This window comes from Oculina patagonica, chromosome 2 (genome assembly GCF_052425735.1).
Source record: "Oculina patagonica isolate OP01 chromosome 2, crgOcupat, whole genome shotgun sequence".
Lineage (NCBI taxonomy): Eukaryota > Metazoa > Cnidaria > Anthozoa > Scleractinia > Oculinidae > Oculina > Oculina patagonica.
The window spans coordinates 6,511,289-6,526,415 of record NC_135759.1 but is presented as its reverse complement, the minus strand read 5'-3'; the positions used below and the strand labels follow the sequence as shown (position 1 = coordinate 6,526,415).

The window sequence follows — 15,127 nt, the reverse complement described above, 5'->3', positions numbered from 1 at the left end:
CGCTTAATAAATTAAAATAATACAGCCATAAATTGCGTCTGTTCGAAATATTTTAATTAAAGGCCCTTATAAATAGCCAAATGACAGGTTTCCATACCCTTTCATATACTTAAACTCGTGAAATCCCTACCCTTTTATATACCTGAAGCCTGAAAAAGGTACCCCTTTCGGGCGGAGCCTCCCCGTATAGGCCGTTATAGGGAGTACCCCCCGGGCCATACACATGAAAAAAAAAAGTAAAAGGAAAGATTTCCATAAGGCTACAATTGAAATAAAACTTCTACAATATGCTGACGTGTTTCATGTTATCTTTTCTTTTCATTTCATTTCCAGATGTTGGAGCCTGTATCGGCGAAGGTAACAATGAAGAATTTTTTACATTTTTTATATGATAAGCCTTGGATAACTAGGACAAACTCTCATCAATACTAGAGTTTAATTGGAAAGTTCATAAAGTAAGCTAAGAGGGGCTTTAATGTTATGTTTGCATTTTGTACTTGGTACAGTTTGCCATTTACCTTGTTTCCTATTCATTATCGTACATCAACATACACGAGAAAAAAGTAAAAGGGAAGATTTACATAAGGCTACAATTGAAATAAAACTTCTACAATATTCTGACGTGTTTCGTGTTATTTGTTTACATCCAGTTGCAGAGAGGGAACACCAGAGTACTAAAGGTAACAATGAATACCTCTACAATTTTTTTTTAGAAAATATAAAAGCGGAGCTTCCCATTTAATTTATTTTCACTGGAGCTTACAATGTTTTCATTCTAGTAAATAAGCGGCCAAACCAGTAATGTTTACGGTGGTTTATAGGTGCAAGACAAATTTAAATTGCTCACGGTTAAACTGAATGTCTGCAGTACGATAAAAATAATTATTATACATTAGAATTACTTTGAAACACATAATTGGTCGAGCGCATTCAGTCAATATACAGTAGCATGTGAACTTGACATGATAACCCAATATCTGCAGCAGACTATTTAACAATTAGACTTCGAGCAAGAGTTTTCTATGAGCAAATAGTCAACGAGGCGCAGCCGAGTTGACTATCGCTCATAGAAAACGAGGGCGAGTAGTCTAATTGTTTTAGTAGAAACTCTAAAGGACTGCAGTCCAAAACCTATAATATTGTGCACTTTGAAGACAAAAATCAAGAAAATTTACCGCTTAATTAGCTACGCGCGCGCGACTGTTTTCTAACGGCGATTATAGTTCACCACTAAATTTTCTCCGATTCTGATTGGTTTAAATTGAACACGTGACGCGATAGTGCCCGTCCGCCGGAGGGCACTATCAGCCCATAGTGCCCTCCCGTGAAAAAATGCCCGGATCGATAGTGCCCGCCCGTGACTGTTTTTTGTAAACAAGCCGCCTGCAGACAAAAAAACCCAACCAAATTCACTGCATTTAGTGGGTTTCTCGTCTGGTTTTGTTTCGTTTGTTAAATTTCGGTTTTCAATTGAGTTTTTTATCCTCAAAAGTAAAAATAATTTACGATGCTTGTTTTTGTTTGTGCGCGCGGAAGAAAATTTAGTGGTGAACAATAAAAACAATAGAGTGTTTCTGTCTCGGAACTATCGGACTGATAGTTGCCCCTTGGAAATTTGATGTTCTTAAAACTAGCATATTTGCCCTCGAAGCTTCGCTTCTCGGGCTAATATTTGTTTTAAGAACATCAAATTTCCGCGGGGCAACTATCAGCCGATAGTTCCTCGACAGAAACACTCTATTGTTAAAATAGAAAACAGTGGGAGAACCAATCAGATTCTCGGATTTCCAATAGAACGCAGCTGAGTTTCTACTAAATTGGGTTATCATGTCGAGTTCAAAGTCTACCTACTTTCCAAGCCCCTCGTCCGTGAAGTGCTGTCAAACTTTTAACATGTTTTAAAAACATGGCGGAGCGATTCGCCGCCGTTTCCGAAGAGGAATTGAACGTTTTGATCGAGAATATAGATTCTAAAAACACCAACAGAACAACAATAAATAAGTTTAAAAATTCTGAATGATTATTTAAGGGAGAAGAACCTGGAGGAACCACAAGATAAAACCGCTTTGGCCAATGTTCTGACGAAGCTTAACGCCGGCGCTAAAGGAAGTTATGGCAAATTGTTTGAAACCGTATAATAAAACAATTATTGAATTCGGTTTTCACATGATATCGTGAATTATCAAAACCTCATGTCTGTGTTATCTGCCGAAGCCGAAGGCTGAGGCGGATAACACAGACCTCGGTTTTGATAATTATTCATGATATCATGCTCAACCTCATCCAATAATTGCTTATAATCTTAAAGCAGGGCGAGGATCATTACTAATGGCACAAAAAAATACTTTAGAGTACAGTAAATTAGTAGAATATTTCAATTTCAATTACGATTTCCTCAAGTAAGAGCAGCCGCTAAACAATGTTTCTTTCACCACATCAGTGAAACGGAAAATAAAAATGTACGTACCGCATGAACAAACTCGCGAGTTATTAAAATAGCAGTTACGCTTACACGACCACTGTAGAAATGTTCGCTAAAAAAAATACTACAAATTTCTCGTGTAAAGGAACAGCTGTCTATTTTGTTAAAGTAATTTTGTTCACAGTTTGACAGTAATGCCGTGTTTCATGTTTCATGTTATCTTTTCTTTTCATTTCCAGATGTTAGAGCCTGTATCGGCGAAGGTAACAATAAAGAATTTTTTACATTTTTTATATGATAAGCATCAGATAACTAAGTCAACATTTCATCAATCCTAGAGTCTTAAATGGAAAGTTCAAAAAGTGAGCCAAGAGGGGCTTTCTAGGGGGAGGATACCCCAGACCCCCTACGTTCTCGCGGCGCTCATACGCCCCCCCCCCCCCCCCCCGCTCCATGAAAAATCGTGAATACGGTCCTGTCATGGCCCGGAAACTTGAAATAGATACAACATTATGACAACACAGCACAATACAACAACATCAACACAACACCTACCGCACAACTGCAACCATTTGACTGTATTTTATTGTTTTAATATTCTAACCTCTTCTATCTTTTCGGTTCATTTCCAGATGTTGTAGCAAGTGTCGAGAGAGGTAACAGTGAAACATTTTTACAATTTTTATATGATAAGCCTCAGATAAGTACACAACATCTGATCCCAGAGTCTTAAATAAAAAGTTAAAAAAGAGAGTAAGGAGGGGATTTAATGTTGTGTTTCCATTTTGTACTTGATACAATTTGGCATTTTCCCTGTTTGCTATTCATTATCATACATCACCACACACATGAAAAAAAAGTAAAAGGAAAGATTTCCATAAGGCTACAATTGAAATAAAACTTCTACAATATGCTGACGTGTTTCATGTTATCTTTTCTTTTCATTTCCAGATGTTGGAGCCTGTATCGGCGAAGGTAACAATGAAGAATTTTTAGAATTTTTCATATGATAAGCCTTGGATAACTAGGACAACATCTCATCAATCCTAGAGTGGAAAGTTCAAAAAGTGAGCTAAGAGGGGCTTTAATGTTATGTTTGCATTTTGTACTTGGTACAGTTTGCCATTTACCTTGTTTCCTATTCATTATCGCACATCAACATACACGAGAAAAAAGTAAAAGGAAAGATTTCCATAAGGCTACAATTGAAATAAAACTTCTACAATATTCTGACGTGTTTCATGTTATTTGTTTATATCCAGTTGCAGAGAGGGAACACCAGAGTACTAAAGGTAACAATGAATACCTCTACAATTTTTTTAGTAGATATAAAAGCGGAGCTCCCCATTATTTCATTTTCACTGGAGTTTAAAATGTTTTCATTCTAGTGAATAAGCGGCCAAATACTAATGTTTACAGTGGTTTATAGGTGCAAGTTCAAACTTAAATTGCTCACGGTTAAACTGAATGTCTGCAGTACTACAAAAATAATAATCTTAAAGCAGGGCAAATGTCATTACTAATGGCACAAAAAAATACTTTAGAGTACAGTAAATTAGCAGAATATTTGCCTTGTTTCAATTTCAATTATGATTTCCTCATGCTTGAGCAGCTGCTAAACAATGTTTCTTTCACCGCATCAATGAAACGGAAAATCAAAATGTACGTACCGTATGAACAAACTCGCGAGTTATTAACATAGCAGTTACGCTTACACGACCAATGTAGAAATTACCGCTGAAAAAAATACTACAAATTTCTCGTGTAAAGGAACAGCTGTCTATTTTGTTAAAGTAATTTTGTTCACAGTTTGACAGTAATGCCGTTTACGTACAGTAAAATCTACAACAACTGACTGTGTGCTGTAATTTAGATTAAAACAGAAGACAGTTCTATAGAAATTATTTTGCAGTGAAATGCTCCAATCTTTCGATAAAGAATTACTTCTTACATTCTTTATCCCACACTCACGATGCAAAAAGCGGCATCTGGAAATCAAGATGTACAACTCGTACACACAGCGAGAAGTTTCTTGCGAATTGAACCGCTAATAGCGGGATTTCGAGAAAACGTTTTGCTAAATAGAACCACTGTTATATGGATTTAAACTTTTTGAAGTTTTAATTTTGAATTTATTTTCGTTGAAACACTTTGGAGAGAGTAACTTTTATGTTCTTAATAGTCTAGGCGGCCGAACGTGTGCGTGTTCAATGAAATATCTGCGGCGCGAGATTTGAAGGAGTTGCCAAAAATATTCTCGTGCGCGTGTTATGTTAAGCTGAAGCTATTTATGCAGCGGGAGATTTCATTGCTTTTAACAGCGTTTTCGGGCGAAAAAAGCTGAGAGAAGCGAAATAAATCCTGCGGGGTTTGTCAGTCCACTGCTTTCTCGTGAACGGGCACGTTCGCTGCGTCATCCCTCTGCGTCATCCAACCATGGCGGTCATCAGTGGCGCTTTAATAAAATTACATAAGAGTAAATTTTCTGCTTTTTAAGCGATATAAAATAGTTTTGCGATCCTCTTATAGATTTGTTACCAAAAGAGACGTCAATATGCTTTTCTTTTTGGGATAAATCGGTGGTCATAAATTTTATCTCTTGCCCTCTGTACAGTCTCATCAACTTTTAATGTACAGTATGGGGCCCAGTTCTCGGTCACTTTAGACGTAAACTAGTATTTCTTTCCTCAGAATAACCACAGAAACTTGAAATTTTTCCCAGAGCTTTCTACATTATTCAGCTTTTTGGTGTAAAGCTATCGACCGGTTAATAATTAATTATCCCGAACAATAATAAAAATAAAATCTCCTTTTGTGGGCCCATTTCTCGGCCACCAGAAGGCTTATGCGTAATTTCCGTATAAAAAGGCTCAATTCATTTTCACAGTCATAAAATCACTCTTTAAACTTATTTATATTGTATTGATCCCAAATTATTTTTATGAGGCTTTGTTTTACTTTAGAAAGGAAGGTTTTTAACTCGCCTAGTTGCTGGCCTATTTGCAGGTTCTTGCAAAACCGCAGAGTTGAGAAAGAAAAGAAATAATAAACAAGACAAGAGTCATCTCAAAACTGAGAGATTTAATTGAACTTTATTTTTAAAACATTTCTTTCATTTATTCTGGCTGCAGTAGATGAAATTATATTAAAAACCAAAGCGCTAAGCTGTGATAACGAGCAGGGTGGCCGAGAACTGGCAAATCCGCAAAAGTAGCACGGAAAAATTCCGAAGTAAATGAAGACTAACAAAATACAAAGAATCAACAAAAAGTTAACTTAAGCAGAAAGCTGAATTATTTTACGTTTCACATGCAAAAAATTAGCTCTTTTGGTTGGGGCTTTCGGATAAAATACGAATTTAACTGCATCCAAGAATTTCAAGGAGCCGTAAACAAACAAGATTTCGGGAAAACAAATTAACCTACCTCCGCGTAAACTCGACGTATGAGCTTTCTATAGCGAGTTGAAGGATCAAACTGAAGATACTTAGAGCACAAGAATCAGTCTATCGCTGGATGTAAATAACTTTTTGTTTTAATTCAACTGAGGCGTGAAAAAACGCGTTGAACACAAAGTGGCCGAGAACTGGACCCGGCCGAGAACTGGGCCCCATACTGTACACTAAATAATCTCTACGAGTTCAGTGTAAATGCAAGCTTCATCAAGGTGAAGAAATTTGTTTAGAATTACTTCAAACTGCCGAGTTTGTATTCAGGGCTCGCGCACGCGCTAGTCAGTTGGCGTAGACATGATTTTCAGAACACGTTTAGAGTAAATAATTAATAGTAATTGGACTGAGTGGAGTACAATTCAGGGAGTAATCGGGCGAGTCATTTCGATTTGAAATTACGAGCACGATTACTCTCTGAATTGTACGACACGAGGTCCAATTACTAATTAATCGTGTCAATAACAAAATTCGAGGTTAGGAAGTCTTTAGGAACCTTTTCTGTGAGAAAAAGTCAAAAGAAAATTCAGTTGGTTGCACAAAAAGTTAGAAAACAGCAAGAAAAAACCCATTCAAATGCGCATGATTGACGCGCGGATGGCGTAGTTTTCCAATTACAGGTATCCAATTAAAAGTTGCTCAAATTGGATACCTGTAATTGGACACCCACGTAATCGCGCGCCGATTACGCGACAAATAGGCGCGCACAGAAACGATACGATTCAGTGAAAAACTCACGGCAGTATTAAATAAACTCACAGCAGAACAAGGGATCCCCCGCCGTCCTAAAATAAGTGTTAGCAATTCAGTACATTTTGTTGCCTTGCCTTTTCGTCTTGTCCTTCACCTCAGCGGACTTGATTGATATTTAGTTTAGCTTTGCTTCAACACAATAATTTTGTATTTCTGTTCATGACATCCGCAGATTCAGCCGTAAACAAGTAAACTGGACTTGCACGAGAATTATATCTTTCAACGACGCAATTATTTCGGATCTCCTCGTAAACCGTTTTCGTTTTCGTTTGACACAATTTCACGGAATATATAGACGACTTTGGAGAAAGTTCTGAGCGGAATATTTCGGGAAGAAAGTTCTGCCTTGCAAATTTTACTCGCGTTTCCTTCAACTTTTACAGTGAACACCGCGCAATAAATTTTGCCGCGGTTTCATGCCATCACTTCGATAAGATTACAGTGAAACGTCCATAGTATCCAGTCCAAAAAAAAATGTGTCATTTACTCCTTTTTATAGAGTTAGGGAAAGGTGAACAGAACAAAACAAAAATTTAGCTGTTCATCTGTTGAACGAGATAAAGGGACATTTTTTTTTTGCGTGAACACCAAATTTACCCACTGGGGCTCAATACGTCACTGATAAAAAAAGACAAATAAAATAAAGTAGTTGAATAACCAATCTGTCAGATGTTTTTCGATGTTTTTCTGTGAAGTGTCGCTGAGTATCTCTGATCGGGGTATGTATTTTGACTTTCCCTGCGGTTTATTTGCAGTCCGGGATTTACAGTTTGTAATTTCCTTGCTACAGACCGCACGGAAAACCTCGTCCCCAGGCCTAAACCGTGCGTATCGGCGTACGTACGTACGCGACCCAAAAATTCTTGGCTTGATGGGTTAACCAAAATCGCTAAGATGGATGCTCCGCTCGTGCGCGCCGAAGGGCGCCCCGCTAAAAAACTACAAAAACCCTGTCTTAACATTATACTAATGGATTCAGTGTTGTTAACTTTTGTACATACTAGTTATTCAATCGTTCTCGTGGCATACCGTGAAATATTCCACGAGTATTTTGATTTTTAAGTATATACACGAGCCTTTAGGCCAATGTGTATACTCAACAATTATTCCTTGAGCGCGTGTTGGATATGAGATGGTAGATAGCCAACAAAATATTTGAGCTCCTTAGCTGTTCTTGTTAATGAGCTCATATACCATTTCCTGTTAACCAATCAAAACTCAAGATTTAAATAAATACAAAAACCAAAATGCTCCTACATTTGACACTCCTATACCCATTTAACATTTAATAATATTAATTTTAGTTGTTAAAGACATAGAGAGTTCAGTTGATAACAAACTGTTTATTCAACAGGTGTTAGAGGTAAAAAAAAGATCAAAAGAAAAGATGATGGGCTTATAGATGCCCTCCACCCGGGACTCTCTTATGAAGGTAGTTTAGAAACTGAACAATTTTTTTTATTTGCCAATGTCTTCGCAAACAAATGCTAACATGCCACTAGGTTCTCATCAGTAAAAGGTGACCACCCACAACTGAGTAATTTACACCAATGCAGGTGTTATGTCAATCTCATTCCGGCTTAAAGCAACGTAATCAGACCGAGTCATGTTTTTTTCTTTTTATCAGAAGTCAATAATGCATGGTTTATGTGGACTAAAACTTTCCATATTTCGTAACGGTTAACAGTTTTTAACTATTTCTGTCGTCCAATTGCTAAGGAAATATTCAAATCCTTTCTTATATATTTCTTTACCGATTAAGATTTAACGGGACTAATCTTTGCAAATGTCTGCTTGGGCTGCCGCCCCCATAAGGTCATCGGCATTTCATTATCGGGTCCAGTTCTCGGCTACTTTTATATCGAGATTTGTACTTTAACGTGCTACAGGACGCTAACACGTTTAGTTTTTCGGAGACTTGTTTGTTTACGGCTCCTTAAAATTTATGGTTTAACTTAAACCCGGTCCAGACGCCAAACTTAATTCGAATTTGGAATTTTATTAACCAATGCAACCGTACCTAATACGTATTTAAATTTTATGATGGTAAACACTTTTCCACTGCACATGTTCATGTTTTCTGAGTTCAACTGCTTGAAAACAGTTAAATAAATAATAAATGCGTTAGGACTGGCACATAAAAATTTCGGCGTCTGAACCAATGCCGTTCCAAAATCGACATTCTCGGCTAAGCCAGGCGGGAAGAGCGACTAAGCTGTTCTGAATCGAAGTACTAGACGTTCTTAAAGGTCAAATGTACCGAAATTTAGATTTTTTTTTTTGCAACCAGATACTGAAAACATTCTTTATTAAGTTAACTTAAGGAAAAATTTACTTTCTGAGTGCTCGCTGGAATGGAACGAACGAAGAGGTTTTTTTTGACCTCGTTATTGGTGCTTTTGATGGCTTAAGGTCGCGGGGGATACCTACAGCATGAATAAATTCATGAGGCGAAATTTTACTTGACCTGCATCTTTTAAAACGCTTATTTCTCGGCTGTTATGGTTGTTATTCAGCTCAAATTTTACAGAGACATAAATAAATGATGAAAAATTATGGATGTCATCTTTTATTTGGTAGACTGCACTTAACGGCGATGTTTTATTTGTCTAACTGAGTGTCGGTACAGATCATCGCAAATCGATCATCGTAAATTTTTCCGTTCGATTAGATTGAGTTCGATTGAAATTAACTTTAATTGGCTTGGATTTACTGTGCCGGGATGACTTCCCGAAAAAATTGCGGCCCGTCCATCACCGTTCAGATTTCGCACAAAGCAAGTAGAAATTCTGAAAAAAAAAAATCAGAACATTGAAGCTGATGAAACTATCTAAACGACAACCAAAATAAACATACTCATCAAATGCAGACGTCGTCTGCATCGAAAGTAAATCTTCACCTCCGCACATAATCTGCCTTCATTTTCCATAATATGCGCATAACACTTCTGCAATGCTTTCCTTATTGCCATGTTACGATTAACCATGAGGCACACCCCGGGAAATCTTTAAAAAAAGGAAAATTTAAATTCTAGTGTAGTCCACTCGAAAAGACGCTGTTGTTTTGCACGTTTCCAAAAGTGGACATTGTTGTTCCTGGAAATATTCAAGCTTCCATGCTGATTAGTGATATATATAGTCTTGTCTTAACATTCTAATTTTTCTTTTTTATCATCATCATCATCATCATCATCATCATCATCATCATCATCATCATCATCATCATCATCTCCTTTATTTAAACACGATCAGATTTAAAGCACAATGCTTGTGGGGTGGTGTGCTCAATTAACATATTATTAATATTACTTCCATTTAAAAATTGTCCTGCGAAATCGCGCGGAATATCGTCTGATACTTAACCGACGAGGCCGTAGGCCGAGTTGGCTAAAATCAGACGATATTCCGTAAGACTGAACAGGATAATTGCTTTATTATTCAATAATTGTCAACGAAACACATTTTGCTGTTAATAAACTGTAAGTATACAGCGCTTTACAAGGCTTTGAACGAATCGTCGCTACCTACTTATATGGCACGATGCCTGTTAGGTACAGATGACATTTTTGGGCAGCGCGCACATTTGTCGAAAAATTAACAATTATTCCACAACCGCGCGTTGGCCATATCGATCTCATATCTGACAAGCGCGAGTGGAATAATTGTTTTATTAACGCCCAAAGAATTGCAATATTTGAGCTCCCCAGCTGTTTTCGTTCATGCGTTTTGGCTACCATATGAGCTCATATACCATTGCCTGTTAACCAATCAAAACGCAGGAATTGCAATAAACCATTGCTAGTTTTTAATAATCTGCGATATACGTAGGTTGCGAAGATTCGTTCAAAATCTTGTAAAGCGCTACATAATTACAGTTTTTCTTTCTGCAAAATGTGTTTCGTTGACAATTTGTTGAATAAAAAAACAATTATCCTGCTCAATCTTGCGGAATATCGTCTGATTTTTAGCCAACTTTGGCTACGGTCTCGTCGGCTAAGTATCAGGCGATATTCCGCGATTTCACAGGAAAATTTATTGTTAAATATATTACATTGGACCATAATTACTATAAAAAGAAACAACTATATAACAATGAGGAACATTTAAATTTGCGGTTACTTAATTTATTTGTCTTTTTTTAGGAAAAAAGGAATACAAAGCCCGTTGAAAGGACGGATTTATAGAATTTTTTTTTCTAACAACGTCTAAAGTCAGAGATAAATAACTATATAACAAGTAGTAACATTTGGAGTCGCGGTAACTTAATTTAGTTGTTTTCTTTTAGGTAAAAGAAAGCCGAAACCCGTTCAAAGAACGGATTTATAGTTTACAAGGTAAGTTCACTGGTCAGTTGCAAGATTTGGTTTCCCATAGGTTATTAATCACCAGCATGTCCACCGAACAAGCGGTTACAAATAAATTAATGTTGTGACCTCATGTAGGCCATCAGTGCCTGCTAAAAGGCGTGTTGCTAGGGCCCTTCACAAGCCTACAATGGGCGTCAAAAGTCCTTGAGACAGTTGAATGAAATTGATACTAATTTAAAATTCCCGTTTTTTCACCTTTAATCTGCTGCCGCTTCTGAACCACTCCCCCTCCCCCCTTTTCAATGTTGTACTCAAACGAGGCAAGTCTTGCAGATAACAAATACAACATTGTTTCGGGGGGAGGGGGTTATATTGAAGGGGTGAGGGGTAAAATTTGTCCAAGGTACTCAAGAAGTGCCGCTGTCTCAACACTTTTGGCGCTCATTGTAGATACACCATTTACCTAAAAAGCTGAACCAACATAATTTTTTAAACTGGTCCACACATTTGGCAATGTGTATTCCAGAGGGGGTGCAGAGTTCTCGAAGGCCAACAAATTTAAAGAAAGTTGGAATTTCCAGAGGGGTTGGGGAGGTTCTTTCAAAAATCCTTTCCGTTGGGGAGCTACGGATATTTTATGGATTACACAATGATGAAACGCAGTGGACCATTTCTTTTTTCCCAACAGGAAGTTTGAAGAGACAGTTTTAAAAATGATGAAACAAGATTAATATTTTTCGCAACAGTGCTGTTTCTCTTGCCATTTGCATGGACTATGCATCTGTACTGTTGTTGACAATGTACCACAGATGAACATCACCTGTCAGCCATCTCAAACTCCAAAATTGCAGGCTATACATTGTTGGAAACCTAGTGTTAATTGAAAAGAGTTTTAAAAATTGTAAAGGTGTAATATTGCTGAATGCTTTCGTGTTCGTTCTGTGGCGAAATTGTCACAATGTATTAGTTATCGTCAGTCTTGAAAGGAGACTTTTTTTGGGCGGGGTCATTTTGTAAATTATTGTATTAAAAGGACGTACAAGGGGTAAACATGTTTATGCGAGTTATCTTCAGGAGATGCGAAAGTTTGAAAAAGTTTGATAAATTTTCTATGAAACTGTAATTAATTTGATAATTATTCATGACGCCTGAAGTTCTTGGTGTATTTTATAGGTCTATATAAGATCGTAGATAGATAGAAAAGATAGAAAACATTATTTAACGACGGTAGCTTTGTTCAAAAATTACAAATAATTGCACTGTTGTTTTTTACAAAAGCCGTCAATTACTATATTAATTACATAAAAAAATAGTGACTAGATTACAATATACAATTATCTATATTAATAGCTATGAACAAAAAGAGTCAAACGTTTTTACAAACTATTCTAAAAATCGACAGAGAGATTAAAAGATTCTAGTTTCTTTTTAAAAACTCTCATTGATTTTTCGTATTTTAGATCGTCTGGTGATGCATTTCAGATCTTGACTCCAGTATAAGTAAAACTTAATCTGTAGTAGTCTATTTTAACTACAGGTAAGGCTAGGTTCCTTCCTGAAGTCCTAAGATTATATACCGAACTGCCAATGTTTCTTGAAAAAATGTCTTCTAAATAAGTCCGAGTCATACCGTTCATGATTTTAAACATCATGAGAGATTTTTGTTTGTTTGTCTTTTCTTTAAGGTTAGACCAGCGAAGTTTGTTAAGTAACTCATTTGTCCGAATTTGATAATCTGCGCCAGTGATCACTCGGGCGGCACGATTTTGCAACTTTTGTAATTTGTCATTGAGGTGGTCACTTATATCGTTCCATACAATGCTACAGTAGTCAAAGTATGGTTCAACAATTGACTGGTAGACGTTTAGTAAGTTGGATGTAGGAACGAAAGGCTTAATCTTTTTAATGACACCTATACCAGATGATACTTTCCTCGAGACACTAGAAATATGAGAGTCCCATGTCAGAAACTCGTCAATTTCTATACCTAGACATTTGCTACTGTGTGCTTCTCTTAGCGAAATTCCGTTTAAAGAGAGAATAAGCCTTCGGGTGAAAGTTGCTATTCGTTGCCTAGATCCAACTTACATATATTCAGTTTTTAAAACATTCAAAGTGAGTTTATTTGCTATAAGCCAATTTGGAATTCGAAGAAATAGTAAATCCACGCTCATATAGATAATAGATATCAAAAAATTAAAATCATTTTTTTAACCTTTTATCGGCGAAATGTATATATAATAGATATCATTTTGTAACTCAGGGATGCTGCACGCAGTGAAAGTCATATAAGTATCATCTGCATACATTCTTGTGGTAGCGTAATTAGTTATTTTGGCAAGATCATTTATATATATTAGAAACAAGAGTGGCCCAAGTATCGAATCCTGGGGAACTCTACACGTTAGAATGGCTTTTTCGGAGTGTACTCCGTTTACATATACAACTTGATATCTGTTTTTAAATAAGAAGTAAACCATTCTAACGCATGGCCACGAATGCCAATAAATTCTAATTTTGTTAGTAATAGCTGGTGGTCAACCGTATTAAAAGATTTCTTTAGATCTAAAAATAAAACTCCACTGACAAGCTCCCTGTCTATATTAACACACCACTGATTGGTAAGGTCAAGGAGGGCGGTAACTGTTGAATGGAGCGATCTAAAGCCGCATTGACGAGGATATAATATACTATTTTTAACTAAATAGTTGTAGATTTGTTCATAGACTAACTTTTCAAAGACTCTGGCTATCGTCGATAAAACTGATATCGGTCGATAATTGTTTGGGTCATTGCTTTCCCCTGCTTTGAATACAGGGGAAACCTTTGCTAGCTTCCAGTCATCGGGATATTCATTTCGTTTAAGAGAAAGGTTAAATACATCAGTTAATTGTCAATAAATGACTGGAGCAGCCAGCTTAAGGACTTTGTTGCTAATTTGATCCAAACCGGTTGCTTTGGCGACATTCAACTGTGCTAGCAGCTTTAAAACTCTTGAAGGTTTGATCTCAGAGAATACAAACGAGGACGGTTCCCGTTTTAAGTAGTCTTTTGCATTTGTAGGTGCCGAAGAAAGATTTGTTGCAAGATTTGGACCATTTTGGGTAAAATCACAATTAAAATGATTTGTCCTTGGCATTGTTTAAGGTTACATTGGTCGTTGTGGAAGTTTCAATAACCTCAGTAACAGCTACTTTTTTTAAATCATTTAACACCTTCCATGTGGTCTTTGGGTCGCCTTCGTTTTTGTTTAACTTCTGGTGATAGTATATCGATTTTGCGCACTTTATGGAATAGTTTACTGCGTTTTTTTCCAGCTTGTAGGTGGACCAATCGTTTTGTTAGCCAGATTTTATGGCTTTTCTTTTTAAAGAGCCTCTGGTAAACATATCCTTCTTGGTTTCCGAATTTAACCAAGGGGCTGGCTTATTTTGTACTTTGATAACTCTTTTTGGAGCGTGTTTATTGAGGATACCAATAAAGGTGCTTTTCCAATTCTCCCAGGCATCGTTTATTGGAACTGTATTAAAAATAGTTTGTGGGCGTTGAGAATTCTTTAGGTCCGTTAGAAATGCGTTACCGTTAAATGTCTTAAAACTTCTAGTCTCGATATATCTAGGACTACGCCTTGGAATACCGACTTTTCGAACTGCAAAAATAAGATTATGATCACTTCTGGCGATAGGATACACACCAGCTTGCACAATACTCTCAGTATTATTCGCAATAAAAAGATCAATTAGAGTAGACGTGCGATTTGTTACTCTAGTGGGTTCAGCTATCACTTGTGTCAATTGGTACGCTTCCATAATATTGATGAGGCGCATTGAGTGCGAGTCCCTGGAGTCTTGTAGAAGGTTACAATTTAAATCACCAGCTTATGTAAATATCCGAGTAATCCTGATCAGCCTTTTTTTAAAAGAGACTCAAAGGTATCAAAATACTCCACAGGCAAATGAGGTGGCCGATTCCAACAAATTATCAGGAATGGCTTGGTATTTGGTTTCTTGATTTCTAGCGCTAATATTTCTAAAGATTCATTTTCTTAATCCAAGCGCCGTGTATAATTTGTGGAACTTCGCACGTAGGCACATACACCACCGCCACTCCGGTTTCTGTCACGTCTGACCAGATTATAACCCGAGAGGTGCATTAAAGAGTCTAAGATTGAGTCATCAAGTCTGGTCTCATTTAAGGA

At 36.9% G+C, this 15,127-nt stretch overlaps 1 protein-coding gene across 10 annotated transcripts in view; it reads left to right on the top strand.

The window, feature by feature from the left end:
* The window catches only part of LOC144642836 (uncharacterized), an 88,533-nt gene extending 75,419 nt beyond the window's left edge, over window positions 1-13,114 (top strand). For 8 of the 10 annotated variants that reach the window (XM_078501931.1, XM_078501930.1, XM_078501928.1 and 5 more), the window contains 9 exons: window positions 334-357; window positions 651-680; window positions 2,662-2,685; window positions 3,055-3,078; window positions 3,374-3,397; window positions 3,685-3,714; window positions 7,978-8,055; window positions 10,908-10,956; window positions 11,618-13,114. In XM_078501931.1, the coding sequence (XP_078358057.1) occupies window positions 334-357; window positions 651-680; window positions 2,662-2,685; window positions 3,055-3,078; window positions 3,374-3,397; window positions 3,685-3,714; window positions 7,978-8,055; window positions 10,908-10,948 (275 nt within the window). In that variant the 3' untranslated portion in view covers window positions 10,949-10,956; window positions 11,618-13,114. The remainder of the gene's footprint in view (window positions 1-333; window positions 358-650; window positions 681-2,661; window positions 2,686-3,054; window positions 3,079-3,373; window positions 3,398-3,684; window positions 3,715-7,977; window positions 8,056-10,907; window positions 10,957-11,617) is intronic. The other 2 variants (XM_078501934.1, XM_078501936.1) reach the window with 2 other exon arrangements.
* The last annotated feature ends 2,013 nt before the right edge of the window (window positions 13,115-15,127 follow it).